The following is an 18086-nucleotide window of genomic DNA, read 5'->3' on the forward strand; positions in this document are numbered from 1 at the left end:
GCATACATGACTTAGAAATAAGCATCCTGCAGTGATTGTGTATTAAAGCAGAGTCAGCTTTGGCAAGCTAGCATCACTCCTTCAGTCAAATAACATCTAGAGATTACATTCACCCACCTGTAATATTAAATCTATATCTGAGCACTGCCTACAGTAGGTATTCAAATATATTGCATTATACAGTAAACCCAAAGGCTGTGCCTTCTATCGAGCGTGTTCTTATGACACACAATTGACTCTTCTCTGGACACCTCTTAGATTGATATCTCATTATATAATCTCATGCAATATGGCCAAGCAATGCACAACAGAGGGAGTCGTAAAGAAAAATGAAATAACTCAGCCATTGATCACAATGAATCCCAGAGACAACCCGCATCAAGCAAAGCAAACATTATAAAATAGACCCATTAGAGTTAATGAATCCATCAAGACGGGAAGGGATTAGTCTTCATGTTGGATCGATGGAAGGGGAGAGGGCTCTGAAAAAAGACATGACGCAGTGTTTAATGGTCGAGAGGATGAGTAGTGTACTTCCCTTACAGCTCAAACGGAGGAAACGGTCAAGAGAAACTGTGTTAATTACATCCACAAAAATAGATCTACTTTCTCACTAATTCCGACTCAATTGCCATGACTTGAGAAACCAAACTTCTGACATATTCAGTAAAATGGGATTCTGCTCTGTGACTATGGAGGCTATTATGAGTTTTTTCTCACAAACGTATGTCCCTAAAGTGAAATTAAAACTGACTATTTTTTATGGAATATTGCATAAAAATACGTATCTGTGTCGGTCAATAAAATTTTAAATTAAATTATAATAATAAATACAATTTAAAATTTACTTCCGCCCCTTTTGTGGTGATCCTACTCTGATGAAATCCGTTTGGCAGCTTGTGCAGAGCATCCGTTAACCCCGCCCCCTCCCATTTCTAAATGAATCGCCTACTTTTTCATATCCAATCAATTCATGGTAGAAATTATCCACGTGTGATATTCCGTCTCATTTGCAAATGCAAAAGTTGATGACGACTTCCTGTTCAGAGCGACTTTAACTATTTCCCCGCCATTGACGAGTTATCTCTGATGACATCAGTGTGGCAGCTTGTGCAGAGCGTCTGTTAACCCCGCCCCCTCTGATTGTTCCATTTCTTAATAAAACGCCTACTTTTCTATTTCCAATCAATTCATAGTAGAAAATGTCCACGTGTTATATTCCGTCTCACTTGGAAATGCAAAAGTTGATAGCGACTTCCTGTTCAGCGCGACTTTAACTCTTTCCCCGCAATTGATGAGTTATCTCGTCAATTAAGAGAAAACATTTGCATTTAAAAACGTGTTCCTGATGAAATTTTATGTTAATCTGCAATACCGCACTTACCCAATTTATAAAAAAACTGAAAAGCCAAAACGTTATTTACTAATTTAGAACTCTGTGTATGTTTTAATAATCAGTCTGAATCTGATCTCTAACAAAATTCCTTCACAAAAAAGCAATTATTTCAGCTTTTTGCTAAAAAAAAAAAAATTTAAAGAACAATACCCATATTTAAGAGTTTATAAGAAGAGAAAAAATATAGATAGGATGAAACATTTTTTTTCCCTGTTTTGTTTGTTTGTTTATTGTTTGTTTGAAAGCAGAGGGTCTGTTCTTTCATTGTATATATTTGAATGTTTATATATTTTTAGAAGAAAATTTTCCTGGAAGACATTTTGTGAAACTTTTGTAAAAATCACAGAAAAATGCTGGTGGGCTACTTTTCAAAAAATGGCTGGCAGGGAATGAGTTAAATCGAGCAGCTCAAAGTGCTAAAAAAGAAAATACTTTTGTTGACACTTCTACTCTGTTTACATGAAGGAAAGACGCAGATATTTCCCTGCGGTTTGGCCTCTTATTTACACGAAAACCCCGTTTTATCACAGAAAACGATTCTTTCTAAAACCTCCAGCCAAAGTGGAGATTTCTAATAACCCTGGTTATGTGTTGTAATGTCAAATGTGAGAAACCAGGTTTTAGGTTCTGTAACGTAACATTATGCGCCATGAAATGCTTAACTTCATGTGAGCATCCTAAGTTTACAGTTGAAAGGAACAGGAATTCGCTCGTGTTATTCGTTGGTGTCAATTCTGAGAATTTTGATAGGCTTGCATGGTTTAATTGCAAGGTTTGACACAGATTTTATGGCGCTCAATGGCATATTTTTGCGGGCTGATGTAAATGACAAGTTTTTTTAAAACAATGTTGTGTGCACTATATTATTATTAAAAACGGAGACAGGAAAATATTTCTTTCTCCAATTACCTGGATGTGTCTAAATGTGGTTTTCTATCAATCAAAAAGGTTCACCATCATGCCTGTAATATTCTGATGCTGAGATACTACTGATGACTCCAGGGGCCATTGTCGAGCCCAAACGCTGGCCCTCAATAAACTAGGATCCTTAAGGACTCATTTTTCCACACTTCTTTTATCATCATCAAAGCATCAGACTGTTTACTGTACATACACACCTGCTTTCCTGTGCTATCATTTTTCAACAGTTCTTTTATGATCAAGTCAGACCAACAATGCATCAGACTGTTTACTGCACATACACACCTGGTTTCCTGTGCTATCCCCCTTTTCTGTTATGTCTATAACTTCACACTTACCCCTGCAACAGCAATACACACAATGCATATTCATGATTTTTTTATTTATCCGTATGTTTGCGCCAGCATTGAGATTGCGCCTTTAATTAGAGCCGCCAGCCAGAGGACCTTGATGAAGAATGCTCCGCCGATAAGTATCAGTCTCTTTCGTCTGCCGATTTATTAAACATATTGTTCGAGAATTCTCATTTTAATCAACGTCCTCCTCGACTGAATAAGCTGCTGCAGAGACGCCTTTTCTGTGAATAGCTGAGCAGGCTGATATCGAAATGTGTTGCGTTTGTATGAGCTGTTGTACTCCCCTCTTTTTATGTGCGCAGCTGCTAGCTTGGAGTACGCGGTCGTAGATGTGTCAATTTTCTTTATTGGACGCAGCATTACTTGTTGACGCAGGCAAGGCTGATAAAAGGAGCAGCTGTGCGGAGGTTTATTCGCTAAAGTGTCATTCATGTCAGTGCAGTGCACTCCGCCCCTGTACCCAGCGCTGGCTTTTAAAGTGCTCTTTTCTCTGAAGCGCTCGCTCTTGGAAACCTCAAAAAAAATTATATGTCGTAAAAAAGAGAGACGGAGAGTGCACGGGACTTCATTGAAATTCTTCACGGTCTTCTGAGCGTTGGCCCGCCATTGATCCGCATAAAGAGCTGGACGCTACTGGCTAGACTCGGATCGGGTCGGCCCTCGACTGGTAAACTGATGTGCTGTTAAGTGCCGTTCTCAGTCTCTTCTCTCATAATCGCGTGTCTCGCAAGCGCAGAGCCTCTTCACGACTCCCGACCCACCCACTTTCAACTCCTTTCCCGTTTGACTATTATAAAGCCCTTCACCCTCTGTTTACACTGCCAGGGCCTGGCTCCCAGGGGCCTGATAATGACAAGCTTGCGAATGGGATAGGATTTATCGGGGCTAAGTCACCTATTGGGGTTTAATTAAAGACCACTATCAGTGCAAAACGGCACAGAGCAGCAACCACTGAAGGTCAAAGGCAAATGGACCTGTGATCTCCAGTGGAATACATATTTAATTTTTACCGATCAACCCGGCAGTTTTATAAAGAGCCCAAGTGGGCTTTACGTCATGCTTTGAGCTGAAAGTATCCCAGGACACAAAGCAGCGCTTTAAGTGTGATGGGAAAATGGAGTGAGGGATTGATTTACCCTTTGTGTGACCCTTCACCACAAGCCAAGACAATCCTGCCACTGTCAAGAGCTTTGTTTAATCTTTAATTCCTTTTTTCTGTTACAGACCTTCATACAGTAAATATACAAATACGTCTGTAATGTTCTGTATAAGTGAACTGTGTGATTGTTGGCACAAATTAAACAATTAGTTAAGCAAAACAAGCAGTACTCTACTAGTGGGGAAAAGTCACACACTTTATAAGCTATTAACTGTTCAATGTACTTAAGAGGTTATATTTTAGTTGCTCTCGTCCTTCTACGCCTAGCACCAAATGGGCAGTTTTTTAAAAACCAATTACACCCTCGAGCATTAACTTGAGTACTAAAGTCAACCTTAATTATAAAAAGCCTTGTTTTAAACCTATTTAGTTGTTGGAGTGGCCAATGAAGACTGGCTGCTAGTCGAAATGTAAAATGCAATCAAATTGGATGGAGCTGTAAACACTTTTGCCTTTCTATCTGTTGGAATTCTTCTTTTATTTGAATTAAATCCACTGATTAAACTTCACTCTACAAATGGCTAAGTAAATATTGGACAGAACACCCCACTGGATTAAAATTTACCCAATGCTGGGTTATAACCCATGGTTGCATAACAACAACCCAACATTGGGTAATTATTAACCCATCATTGGGTAATTTTTAACCCAGCGTGTGTTTTGTCCAATATTTACCAAACATGGGTCAAAAATAACCCAGCCATTTTAGAGCGTTCAAAACTGGTTGCATTAATTTAAGAACTATGTGTGTTACCTGAAAGGTCTCTTCCAACGCCCAAAGCAAGTCCATCTTTGATCCACAGCACAACACCATGGTAACCGGGGATGGAGCATGGCAGGGTGACAGGCTGTCCAGCAACCACCACCAAGTCTTGGGGCTGCTGCGAGAACACGGCTTCAACTCCTGAAACGACAAAGATAAAGAAAGTTAAACATCAATGTATCTGCTTCAACGCACCACTTTCCAGTTCTTTTCTTACACCGTCATATGGTGTCTTTAAAAGCTCAGATCCATTATAAAATGGTTTCATGTTACATGACCTCATTTGGAGAATCTATTCAAAGAGAAACTCTCAAGGCCTCAAGGGTGATTAAGATGCAATGGTGAAGTGCACTTAGGGCCTTTCTTCAGCCTGTCAACGGCAAACAGAAAAAACCCCACATAAAGCAAGAGGAGCTAAGGTCTAAACTCCATTAGATACGAGTGGCTCGAGAATGCTGTCAGCAATAACTAAGTGAGACGTCTGATGTCTCTTAAAGAAAGTTGTCATGGATATAAAGGAAACGAATGAGAAATATATGTACCAAAACAGCGGCCTTCAAAATCTTTTCTTCTCTGTACTTACGGGAGTGGCTACGATAGTACTTATAATAGTCGCTAGTGAAAGGACTGTGAATGTTTTTGCGGTGCCATCAACCAATCAGCATTGGCAGGATGTCATTTTACCTCAGCTCTAGCCACATTCACATTAGCCACAGATTTACAGCTCGGGTGGTAATGTCTAACATGAAATGGCTCAAAAGAAAAACACAAAAAGCACTTAGGACTGAGTGTCCATAAGGTTGGTGGGATGCAGTTCGTGTAACTCTGGTGCATGTGCAAATTAAACAATCAGCATTAGAAAAAATTGTGTGCTAACTGACTATGCTGACTTTGATAAGTCGAACAATATGACAACATAGCCTACCCAACGCTTCCTGTAGCGTTTCATTTTCTGTATTATTATTATTATAAAACACCAGGCTTCTGAACTGAGTTTGATAAGTAACACATCTGTTCGATGTGTTCTATCAGTCAGATGCTATCATATTCCCAGTTTGTGCAAACTCACCCAATCACTTTTGCCTTCCTCGATGGGATTCCTGTCTCTAAATCGAATCTAGTTACAAGACAAATGTCCTACATTTCAAGCTGCAACATGTCAACAGGGGAACATATTGCATGTGCACTCATACATGCTCAAAATACAACGGTTTGACATATCAGCTATCAATATTGCATTGAGCTGTCTGAGTAGAGAGATGACGGGTATCTCGCTGGCAGTATAATGGAGATCTGGCAGTTATGTTGAACTCTGCAGCTGTCCCTGGTGTGTGGCTATCTTGAGTTGGAGACGATGGCTGATATTGCTCATTTCACTCTGAACCTCAGTCTACTGGTTAATCAATACTCATTACTGTGGGACACTTACCATGCTCTCGATATCTTGATGTGTGTGTGTGTGTGTGTGTGTGTGTGTGTGTGTGTTTCTAACTTAGTTATACTTTACTATAGGGAAGTCAAAAGTAACAGTAAGTCGATACTACAAAAACGTTGTAGGCCTACAGTACAATAGCAGACTTTCTGCACTACTGGTTGTAGCGAGAACTGACTCAGTTTGCCAAATGCACATCTTAAGCTGGAGGAATAGTTTATTTACGTGCACACAGCTTCGTAAGGCATACTTTGTTTGACTCGAATGTGTACATAGGCATTGGATGCATCCAATACCTTTCTTGGCCTACAAGGGTCCATAACTCATATAAACATTTTTTGGACACTTTTATGGTAGTGTAGACTTTTTCGCACAATCTGTCATTTATGGCCTCCATTATCTATTGATGCTTTTCTATTGCCTAGTACCCCACGGTTTGGTTTGGGTCAGGTCGGGTCAGCTCACCTGACTTTGGCTTGGTTAGCTTTTCCACTGAGTTTAGTAGAACTTCGGAGTGGGAGGGATTATAGGTTTGTAGTTATATTTGTGCTGCCTACTGCTGTGACATCATACAAGTGAGAGGGTCGTTGTTCATTCAAATACATTCATTTATTTCTCAGCCACAAAATTGAAATTTCCCACCACAAATAGATGTTTGCACATTGTGTTTATCACTACCTCTGTCTCGCATGACAGTTTCTGTACAAACACCGTTGCATCAGTCGACATGCCCAAGCTGAGTCCCATTTAAGTTGCATTTAAGCAAAGCCTATATGCGGACGTGTGCCGCCACAAACTGCAAGTCTTGAAAGGACTGTTATGGTGTTCATGATCTGTGGATGTTTTATATCACTAAAATGGAGTTGGGGAACTTACAGCTAAGCACAGATGACAACAGGTTTACTCGCGACAATGCCAGCTAGCATAAAGGTCAAGCTACGATTCTCTCAGACCAATCAGTGATTTTCACGTCACGTTTTGGTATCAGCTCGGGTTGCTTGGAACCCCGAGTGAGGTGGTACTAAACAAGTATCGTTGCCACCTTGTGGATAAAGTAATTACTGCAAGAAAATTAAATGCACATGTGCGACTTGCACATACTAGGTGTGTTTTTGCCTCTACATTGACATATTTGTTCAAAACATAAAACATTTCACTTTACATTCTTAACTATAGGTGGGTTTAAGCCAAATGATGTCAAAAGGACATTCCTGTGAAATCCGACCCCACATTTAAATTAAATCATTAATCTTTCTTTTGTAAATTGGCATAAGAAGACAGTTTGCATTGCGTGAAATCGGACCTAGCAGTTATGTGTCTAAAACTGCAGAATGTAGCTTCTATTTACATATATATCCATGCGCCTAGGTGGTGCGAAAGAGTAGGACTAATTTGCATATTTATACATATATGGTACGAGCTGTGCGATTGAGTAGAGGCAGAGACTAATTGACACATTCATAGATCCGGGTATAGTAAATGAGGCAAGGGTTGAGACAAGGGTTGCAACAATGATAATACGCACTGCCCGAAAATGGTCCTCTTGGTTACTTTCAATAGCAGGGGACTATTTTTAGGCGCTGCGTAATATCATTGCCCCTCCTGCAGTCATGTTACGGCAGCAAAGTCCTTGATTATTACACCAGAATGAGAGTATAGTTCCTAGTCATATAGGTCTAGAAAATCACAACTTTTACATTTCTGACGGTCTTAGTACATGAAGTAACTACAGAAGAGTCAAGTTTTAAATAGGAAAAATATCAAAACTATTTGGTTATTTTTTAGCGTGATGCTAATGGTCTAATCAGATTCAAAGGATTATGCTAAGCTATGCTAAAAGTGGTACCGCCAGACCCGGAGATCAGCTGAACGGATTCCAAAACGGTAAAAATCAAAATGTTTAACTCTAGGGGAGCTGGAAAATAAGCATATTTTCAAAATAGTGGAATGTCCCTTTAAAGGGATAGTTCACCCAAAAAGGAAAATGTTGTCATAATTTTCTTACTCTCATGTTGTTAAAAACCTGTATAAATAATGTATACACAAAGGAAGATATTTTAAGGAATGTTTGTAACCAAGCAATTCATGAGCCCCATTCACTTCCATAGCATTATTTCTCCTACTATGGAAGTCAATGAGGCTTATGAACGGTTTGGTTACAAACATTTCATTTATTGGGGGGGGGGTTGCTATCCCTTTAAGTGATAAAAGTATTGACTACAGGTGGAGTTTAAGCTTATTCTAAGCTTGCATGTTACTGTTTCATATTTTAGATGCATGAATACTTCAGGAATATTCCATTTTCTTAAAAGAAAAATCCAGATAATTTACTCACCACCATGTCATCCAAAATGTTGATGTCTTTCTTTGTTCAGTCGAGAAGAAAATTATGTTTTTTTTTCTCATTTTAATAGAGCCCAACATTTAATACCTAACTCAACACTTAACATTTTTTTTCAACAGAGTTTCAAAGGTCTATAAACGATCCCAAACAAGGCATAAGAGTCATATCTAGCAAAACGATTGTCATTTTTGACAAGAAAAATAAACAATACGCTCTTTTAAACCACAACTTTTTGTCTAGGTCCGGTCATGCGTGGTGACGTAGGGAGGTCAAGTGTTACATATATAAAACGCAAATTTGCGGACCATTGTAAACAATAAACTGACACAAAGAAATTAATAAGTATCATTCCACATACAACAACGTAGGAACGGTCCTCTTTCAACACATTTGTAAACACTGGGGCGGAGTTTCGCGTTCGTCCTCTGTGACCTCTTGACGTCATGACGTATTGCGTGGGGTCACGGTGGCGCATCACGACCGGATTTAGACGAGAAGTTGTGGTTTAAAAGTGGATATTTTTTATTTTTCTTGTCAAAAATGACAATCGTTTTGCTAGATAAGACCCTTATGCCTCGTTTGGGATCGTTTATAGACCTTTGAAACTCCGTTGAAAAAAACTGTTAAGTGTTGAGTTAAGTATTAAATGTTGGGCTCTATTAAAGTCCATTAAAATTTGGTAAATCCTGCAATGTTTTCCTCAAAAAACATAATTTATTTTCGACTGAACAAAGAAAGACATCAACATTTTGGATGACATGGTGGTGAGTAAATTATCTGGATTTTTCTTTTAAGAAAATGGAATATTCCTTTAAATTTAGGATTGATTTTGATTTGGCTGTCAATGTTTAATTTTTCCTTAACTGGAAAAAAAGTCCCTGAAAGTGACAATTCGTCTTTATAGTTGTATTTCAAACTTTGCTATTTTTCTACATATAGATTATATTTTTCCAAACGTAATCTACATTGCTGTGAACAGGCATTTTAGTCTCTAGAAATTATCATTTTTGAAAACAGTTTATGTATAAAGATTATGGGTTAATTGTCTGTTTAGTTAGCTACATTAATGTGTGCATGCAAAAAAATGCTAATATCCACAACCTGAAATTTTCTAGATTGATGGTAAATTAAACACTGGGAGGAAACAATTAATTTGCCAATGTACAGAATGATCTCTGTAATGCAATGAGTTCCATGAATTAGTAAACAAATCAGTCATACCTCTGTCCTGCCTCCAGTAAACTCTGATGAATGACTTGTTAAAAGCTAAACATGAGTTCACAGATTGATTTATTTACATTTTCTCCCTGGCGGAGTCCAACGTCTGCTACCCCAACAAGCTATTATTAAATCAACAACAGCAAAAATGCACTATGAATTCTCTCAAATTTATTGGGCTCTTCATCTTTGAAGCCTAGCAGGCTAGCCTGCACAACGCAGTGTTTTTCACTCCGTCTATCTTTCTTTCTCTGCCGCTGTTAACTTGTTTATTTGTTTAAGTATGTTTGTGTACGTGTTTGCTCTGATAGTACTCAGTATATTACTCAGGCATGCCGGCTGTAGAATGAGGAGTTTATCTCGCGCTGTGTTTGCTTCCAGGCGACATGAGTTCTAGGAATACTGAGCGAGAAAGAAAGCTTTCGCTTTCTCTGCCCTCAGTTCTGCAGCTTTTTGTTCTTCAACAAGATGTGTATTACCCCAAAGGAACATTTCATGTTTACCATACTGTAAGTATTAACTTTGTTTCATACTGTATGTTTCATAGAAATATTGCCTTTGGAGAAATAAATATATACAAATGAGATGTTTATTTTGAGATCATATTATACAGTAAATGTCTGACTTTGGATTGTAGCATTTTGAGAAACCTGAATACGGTATTGTTAAGATCTATTCTGAAACTGTAGAGTGGAGACATATTTAGGATGCAGGAGGCATCACTATTTGTTCTCCATTTAAATGGTTTGCTGTCTAAGAAAAACAGCTGAAATATTAAGGTGATCTCAGTTGTGATTTGTCTTTCCTATGGGACTTCCTGTGCAGTAATTGATTGCACCTTCTGCTGTTTTTCCACTCAGTGCACTTGTTAACCTATGACAGCTCGTGTACTTCCCCTAAACCCTCAGCACTGTGTCAGCGGAAGCCCTGGACAGCAGCACAGATGACTCTGAATAGAAAATCATTTCAGGAATTGCCTCTTCTGCTAATTATTATGATATGGGATAATGGGATTTTATTTATTTATTATTGCTTACAGCTAGTATGGGTGACAAAAAAACAGAATAGTAACTAAATAACTGATTTAACTGATAAACTTTTTGTATTTTATTATTATTTTCTATTATCAAAATAAATGTATAAATACAATTCATATTAATCGCCTAATGTCATTTCTTGACTTGCAAAACAGTTAGAGATGGTCTTGTGAGATTTTCAGAGTAGTAAGTTATTTCACATTTAACAATTTCACATCGATGTTCCCATTTTGACAAGACCAGGAAAGTGGAAATTGGTAACTTGCTACTGGAGGCAAAGACAAGGTGTTTCTTCACTCAAACTGTATATAGCACAGCATTCATTGGGGCTTGTGAAAAAATTATAACAAAAAAAAAGATAAAAATGTGAAAAATGTTTCTCTCAGCAACACTGTAAAATATATTTTCCAATATGTTTATGTGTTGAGAATAGAGGTCGACCGATAATGGATTTTACAGATACCGATAACTAAGTTTATCCCTGCTTGCCGATAACCAAGTAATCAACCAATAGTTTTTAAAATGGATAGTGGATAAAAACAATCATAACACTCAAAGTGCTGAAATGTATTACAAAAGTAAGTACTGAAGCATGAAAATGTGCTAAATGAAATAAATAATAATATGTTAATTGTATTAATAAGTATTAAAGTAAATTCCTTTACTTTAATATATGTAAATTGATTACATATACACTCACCTAAAGGATTATTAGGAACACCTGTTCAATTTCTCATTAATGCAATTATCTAATTAACCAATCACATGAAAGTTGCGTGAATACATTTAGGGGTGTGGCCCTGGTCAAGACAATCTCCTGAACTCCAAACTGAATGTCAGAATGGGAAAGAGAGGTGATTAAAGCAATTTTGAGTGTGGCATGGTTATTGGTGCCAGACGGGCCAATCTGAGTATTTCACAATCTGCTCAGTTACTGGGATTTTCACGCACAACCATTTCTAGGGTTTACAAAGAATGGTGTGAAAAGGTAAAAACATCCAGTATGCGGCAGTCCTGTGGGCGAAAATGCCTTGTTGATGCTAGAGGTCAGAGGAGAATGGGCCGACTGATTCAAGCTGATAGAAGAGCAACTTTGACTGAAATAACCACTTGTTACAACCGAGGTATGCAGCAAAGCATTTGTGAAGCCATAACATGCACAACCTTGAGGCGGATGAGCTACAACAGCAGAAGACCCCACCAGGTACCACTCATCTCCACTACAAATAGGAAAAAGAGGCTACAATTTGCTCACCAAAATTGGACAGTTAAAGACTGGAAAAATGTTTCCTGGTCTGATGAGTCTTGATTTCTGTTGAGACATTCAGATGGTAGAGTCAGAATTTGGCGTAAACAGAATGATAACATGGATCCATCGTGCCTTGTTACCACTGTACAGGCTGGGGGTGTAATGGTGTGGGGGATGTTTTCTTGGCACACTTTAGGCCACTTAGTGCCAATTGGGCATCATTTAAATGTCACGGCCTACCTGAGCATTGTTTCTGACCATGTCCATTCTTTTATGACCACCATGTACCCATCCTCTGATGGCTACTTCCAGCAGGACAATGCACCACGTCATATAGCTCGAATCGTTTAAAATTGGTTTCTTGAACATGACAATGAGTTCACTGTACTAAAATGGCCCCCACAGTCACCAGATCTCAACCCAATAGAGCATCTTTGGGATGTTGTGGAACGGGAGCTGCGTGCCCTGGATGTGCATCCCACAAATCTCCAACATCTGCAAGATGCTATCCTATCAATATGGGCCAACATTTCTAAAGAATGCGTTCAGCACATTGTTGAATAAATGCCACGTAAAATTAAGGCAGTTTTGAAGGCGAAATGGGTTCAAACACAGTATTAGTATGGTGTTCCTAATAATCCTTTAGGTGAGTAAATGTCTATTATATCTGTGTAGTCTTGTACTTTATTTGCTTCTGTTTTAGCACTTAATGATTATCAAATCAAAATAACAAAATATGTATTGCAAAAGAACTTTGGATTCTTTGGATATGTTAATGTAGCCGACAGCTGCATATAGTTCCCTTTCAATACGGTTCACTTCGCATTGCGTCAGTTAGCTGACGCTATGGGGGAAACTCCTGTTTACTCCGTGACTGAAGCCTATTGGTTAACGTCTGTACAAAGTACAGACCAATGACGTTTGAACCCGCGCGCGGGAGGAACGCGTCCCTATATAAGCGCGGTTCAATCGTCAGGAGCTCATTATTTTCTCCTTCAGCGCGAACCTCTCGCTGCTCCGAAGAAAAGAAGAAGCCTTACCTCGCCGTTGACAAAAGCCCTGCAGCGGAGTCCAGGCCTAGCGTCTTCCCCTGCCGTTTTCCGGCTGAGAACCGAAGATAGCAGAGTCCAGGTCTAGCGTCTTCCCCTGCCGCTTTCCGGCCGAGAACCGAAGATAGCCTTCGCTTGCCGTGGTACGAGCCCTGTGCAGCGGACACGCCTGACGAGGTCTCCCCTGCGGCCGCCCGGTAAGATCAATATTTTTAATATAAAGCTATAAGCTAAAAGAGCAGGCGCTGTTGTAATAGCGTCCAGCACAGCGGCTCGGTGAGCCTCTCTGCTATGAATTTCCTCCGAGCGCGTTACCGGTCTGGCACCTCCCACGCCGGGACCGCGCTTATGCTTTGGTTGTCTTATCCATGTTTCGTGCTCCCCCTGCTGTTCCTCTCTCGCCGGGATGAACACACGGCGAGCCATGAGACTAGATGGATGCATAGACAAGCACACACGGACTAACCCCCCCTGTGTTCTGTCACACCGCAACCGTTCATGCTTACAGAGTCCCTTCGCTCCTCTCAAATTCAGTGGCGAGATCTCTGGCACATATATTAATCCCCCGAGTGCATCGGGTGATACCGTCACGACGCATGGCTGTTCTGTCTGTGTTGCTGCTCCCCTCTGCCGTTCCTCTCTTGTTGAGATGAACAAGCGGGGAACCGTAGACCTGGATAGATGCATACGACAAGCAAACACGGGCGGTCTGCCCCTGTCTCTGTCATAGCACAGCCACTCGTGCTCCACGCTCGCGGAGTCCCTCGCTCCTTTCCCCACAGTGGTGAGGTCTCTTAACGGCTTAGCTAGCACGCGGTATTACGGCTCGCTGCCTCTAAATGCAGCTGTCCAGTGTTCAACGATTACAGAGCTTCATGCCCCTCCCCTCTGGAGCGGCGCGATCTCATTCGTCTGCTCGATAGGGCCGATCCGCCGCTATTGGAGCACCAAGAACACTCATTATAAGAGAGCTTCATGCCCCTCCCCTCCTGGAGCGGCACGATCTCATTCGTCTGCTCGATAAGGCGGACACGCCTCTATTGGAGCGCTAAAACACTTATTATAGAGCTTTACTGGCCTGAGCCGATCTCACTTCAGATAGCTAATTTTTCGTCTGCCTGGTAATTTCTCTCTGGTTTAGACGGAATCAGAGGCAGAACGAATTTGTTTATAATATACTGAGGCCCGAATACCTCCCTTTATTCAGTCCCGTCCTATATCAGTGCGCTGAATATTGGTACATTCTTATATATATATACCCGGTTTTTCTGCCCTTTTAATAAACGGCAAAACCGCGGGCCTCACGGCAGACTTCCTCTCTGCGATGGGTTCAGTCTGACATTAAACAACCTAGACATAGTGCTCTGCTCCGTGAGCCGTTCGGTCACCGTCACTACTGAGGCTTGTGCACCTGAACGGCTGAGCTCTGGTCTCCGCAGCACAGCTGCATCAACAGAGAACGAAACTGTCTGGGAGAAAAGGGGTTATGTCGTGCCTCGGCTGGACTGCCCTGTAATGTTTTCTGTGTGCTGTTTATCCAAACATACTGTGTAATACTGTCGGCTATGCGACCTCACTATAGTGGCGAACGGTATTTAATTCCTCTAAAAAGAGTAATTTCCGTGCTTACTATACTGTGTATTGACACCCACGGTTGTACGGTGTCTCTAAACACTTTATCGCCTTACTGACAAGCAATCAGTAATACGCACACACGGTCCGCTGTCCATAATTCTATCGACGCTAGCCGAAAAGACCCCGGTTTGGCCATATACTGTGTATTGACACCCCACGACTGTACGGTGTCTCTAACACCTTTCTGCCAAATTCGCTCGCAGCCCACCTCAGTTTCTCCGCTACGATGCTGATGGCGCAAACGAGCACGGTCTTACGGCTGTTATTCTCTCTTCCTAGAGGAAGGACAGCCTCAGACTTTTGCATGGCTCCAAGCGTTTGAATCGCGCCCTCTCCGGACGGCCACTCAAAGGCTTACAGCCAAGCGGTTTATGACGTTTTTCGGCCATATAGCTGATTTATATTAGCGGATCCGAAGACGCTCACACCTCCGCTCCAATACTCGGAGATATTAAGGGTAATATCAACCTCAAGTGAGCTTGCTACCCGCCACAATAAGTTTCAAAGCTTAAAGCGCGCGCACAGTCAGACGCGCGCGGCATCTCGTTTAAGACGGGCACACGTACCCCTCTAACGAGCCTCAGAAAGCTGAATATCGTGGCATTCTGTTCATAAGTCCACTTCAGTTTGACTAAGCAAAGGTCCCGCCCCGAGCTGACGGCCGGGAAGCTTGCTTAAGTTACACACGGCTGCATGAAGTGCTGTCATTACGAGCTAGCCCAGCATTTGCTGTGGGTTGAACACGCTTTACGACGGCAATCAGCCTTCGGCGCGTGGAACGCCTTTTGTCTCATATAAATCACCTTGTACTGTGAATACGGTACATTATGAGGATGATTTAGCACTGCAGCACTCTCGACCGTGTTATTGTGATAATGCGGTCGGGCAATCTACGGTGGTTTCATTATTTACCGAACCAGACTGAGATCTCGCCCCCTGAACAAGCTGACGAGTCATCTCCTTTATAAACTCATTGCATCGCTTTATAAGCTATGTTCAATCAGAGTGATACGCATCTCATGCTTAAACTACCAATATTAACCCATTACGATGGGCATGCGGAGATGGCATCCGTGGGACACGACCTACATTACGTGCCTTATGACACATTGACACAAGCTGCTAGGACCCCTTTCACGAGGCGTCCTTATGCAAAGTCTGATCCATTCTGTCTAGTGACATTTGAAAGTCATAACCCCCCGCGAATCGCCGGTGGAACACTTTTCTCCTCACTACAGAGGCACGGCGGCTCTCTCCCCTACCTATATCTATGTGGCCGTGATAACAGCGAACCACGCTTTTACGACCGACCATTCATTTAATTCACAAGCCTGTCATCTCTCAGATGCGGACGGCGGCGGTAACAGCGAACCATGCTTTTACGGCTGGCCATTCACTTTATTCATAAGCCTGTCATTTCTCAGATGCGGACGGTGCCCGAGGCACAGCGCTCTGGAACTGTCCAAGGTCCTGTATGACACATACGTCTGACGTACATCAGACGATCAGCTGTTTATCTGCGTCACAGATCACTCACTAGAGCACCTGTCAATACAGGCTATTTATGGATCGTTGACGTTATCACCTCCCGTGACAATTATGCTCACTTGTCTTAGAGCATGGGCATGGTCTTAGAGGTTTCTCATTTGACAATTGTGACACGGCCGGCTGGTCCCCGCCGTCCAGGTTGTCAGTTTACAGCTTCGACATCCCTGCTTCGCGCACTACTGAGGTTTGTTGCATTAAAGGTGCGCCCATTAGCTCACCTGTATGCACGATATGGGTTTTAATTATATGCGTCCACCGTGCGCTTAGAGAAGCTCACATGTACACGCTATAACATTTTGGTATACAATAAGATGCGCTTGGGAAAGCTCATCTGTATACACAGCTGTGTTATGCTTTGTGACATACATTGTTGTTCATCTGTGTACGTTCACGGTGCGTTGGGTGCCCACCGTTACGTTCATCAATCATATCTGTACACATTCACGGCGCGTTGTGTGCACTGATTTATCTATACGCATTCACGGTGCACTGAAGAGTTCACCCGTGTGCGCACAATTTATTATCAGAACACATGACGGCGCGCTCGAGAATCTTGCCGGCCTGTGCATTATAACACTCTGATTCATCTATATGCATTCACGATGTATTCAAGTGTTCACCTGTGCCCGTGCAATTTATAGTCAATACACATTTACGGCGCGCTTGGAAAGCTCACCGATCTGTGCACTATAATACTACCTATATGCATCCCGATGCGCTCGAGGGTGCACCGGGGTTCACACTATTGTGGTATCTGTATAATCCCACGCTACGAACCGTTCTGCCGCATATTATAGTCAGATCGGCCGTTCGTGAGCTTCGCAGATCACTCACTACGTATGTCTGTTGCTAACAGTGGTTATTTAGATGGATCGTTGAAACCATCGCACTGGCTCACGCCCCTCTATGAGCTATGTCCTATATAGAGCCCACTCTGTGCGAGTTTGGCTTCTTCATGAACTTGGTCTACAGGGGTATCTATATCTATATTTAATATCTGCTACGCGGCCGGCTGGTCTTCGCCGTCTACGTTGTCAGATTGTACAGCTTAGACGTCCCTGCCCTACGAGCGCAGGTTCTCTCGGCTCAATCATGCACGCTCATGCGTTTTATGTGTACACCACGGTGCGCTCAGCGAGCTCACCAACGTGACTCTGAATTTACTTATCTCGCACAGCCGCGGCGCGTACCTCGCCGTCTTGTGCTATGTTATGTGCCCCCGGTGCGTTTAAAACCCCACCGTGTGCGCGTCAACAATTTATATGGTGCTTACACATTTGCTTTTAAAGCTGTGAATATGCCGGGTATAGGGCCACACGCAGTGTCTCTCCGGTAAGGCACTTCAGTACGTTGTGTATGCACGGCGTGATGGGATTACGTTCCCCCATAGCGTCAGCTAACTGACGCAATGCGAAGTGAACCGTATTGAAAGGGAACGCTTAGGTTACTCACGTAACCCCGGTTCCCTGAAATAACGGGAACGAAGCATTGCGTCTCTTGCCGTGCTACAAACGTCTACGCAGCGAGTGTTATTCGGCTGCGCGCTTCAGTCGAATAATAATGAGCTCCTGACGATTGAACCGCGCTTATATAGGGACGCGTTCCTCCCGCGCGCGGGTTCAAACGTCATTGGTCTGTACTTTGTACAGACGTTAACCAATAGGCTTCAGTCACGGAGTAAACAGGAGTTTCCCCCATAGCGTCAGCTAACTGACGCAATGCTTCGTTCCCGTTATTTCAGGGAACCGGGGTTACGTGAGTAACCTAAGCGTTCACTTTCTCTCATTATTAACTTAAAATATGGATAAATCATGGATAAGAGTAACCCGCTGGATATAAACTAATGCAAATCAATGGTAATAATCATGACATTAAACATTTGGGTTGGATTTATCTGCGTGTATTTTGTGTAACCGTTTGAGGTACTGTACTACTAATATTAGCATCCTGTCAGCCTTGACGCCAAACTTAGATTCCTG

The 18086-nt window shown here is 41.9% G+C and overlaps 1 protein-coding gene across 5 annotated transcripts in view; it reads right to left on the minus strand.

Moving 5' to 3' along the window:
- Window positions 1-18086, minus strand: part of kirrel3b (kirre like nephrin family adhesion molecule 3b) — a 235026-nt gene that overhangs the window by 86459 nt on the left and 130481 nt on the right. For all 5 annotated transcript variants that reach the window (XR_012337292.1, XM_073815701.1, XM_065279343.2 and 2 more), the window contains exon 2: window positions 4587-4736. Coding sequence is in view for 4 of the 5 variants with exons in the window: in XM_073815701.1 (XP_073671802.1) it covers window positions 4587-4736 (150 nt within the window). In the remaining variant the exon portion in view is untranslated. The remainder of the gene's footprint in view (window positions 1-4586; window positions 4737-18086) is intronic.

Source organism: Paramisgurnus dabryanus, chromosome 9 (genome assembly GCF_030506205.2).
Source record: "Paramisgurnus dabryanus chromosome 9, PD_genome_1.1, whole genome shotgun sequence".
Lineage (NCBI taxonomy): Eukaryota > Metazoa > Chordata > Actinopteri > Cypriniformes > Cobitidae > Paramisgurnus > Paramisgurnus dabryanus.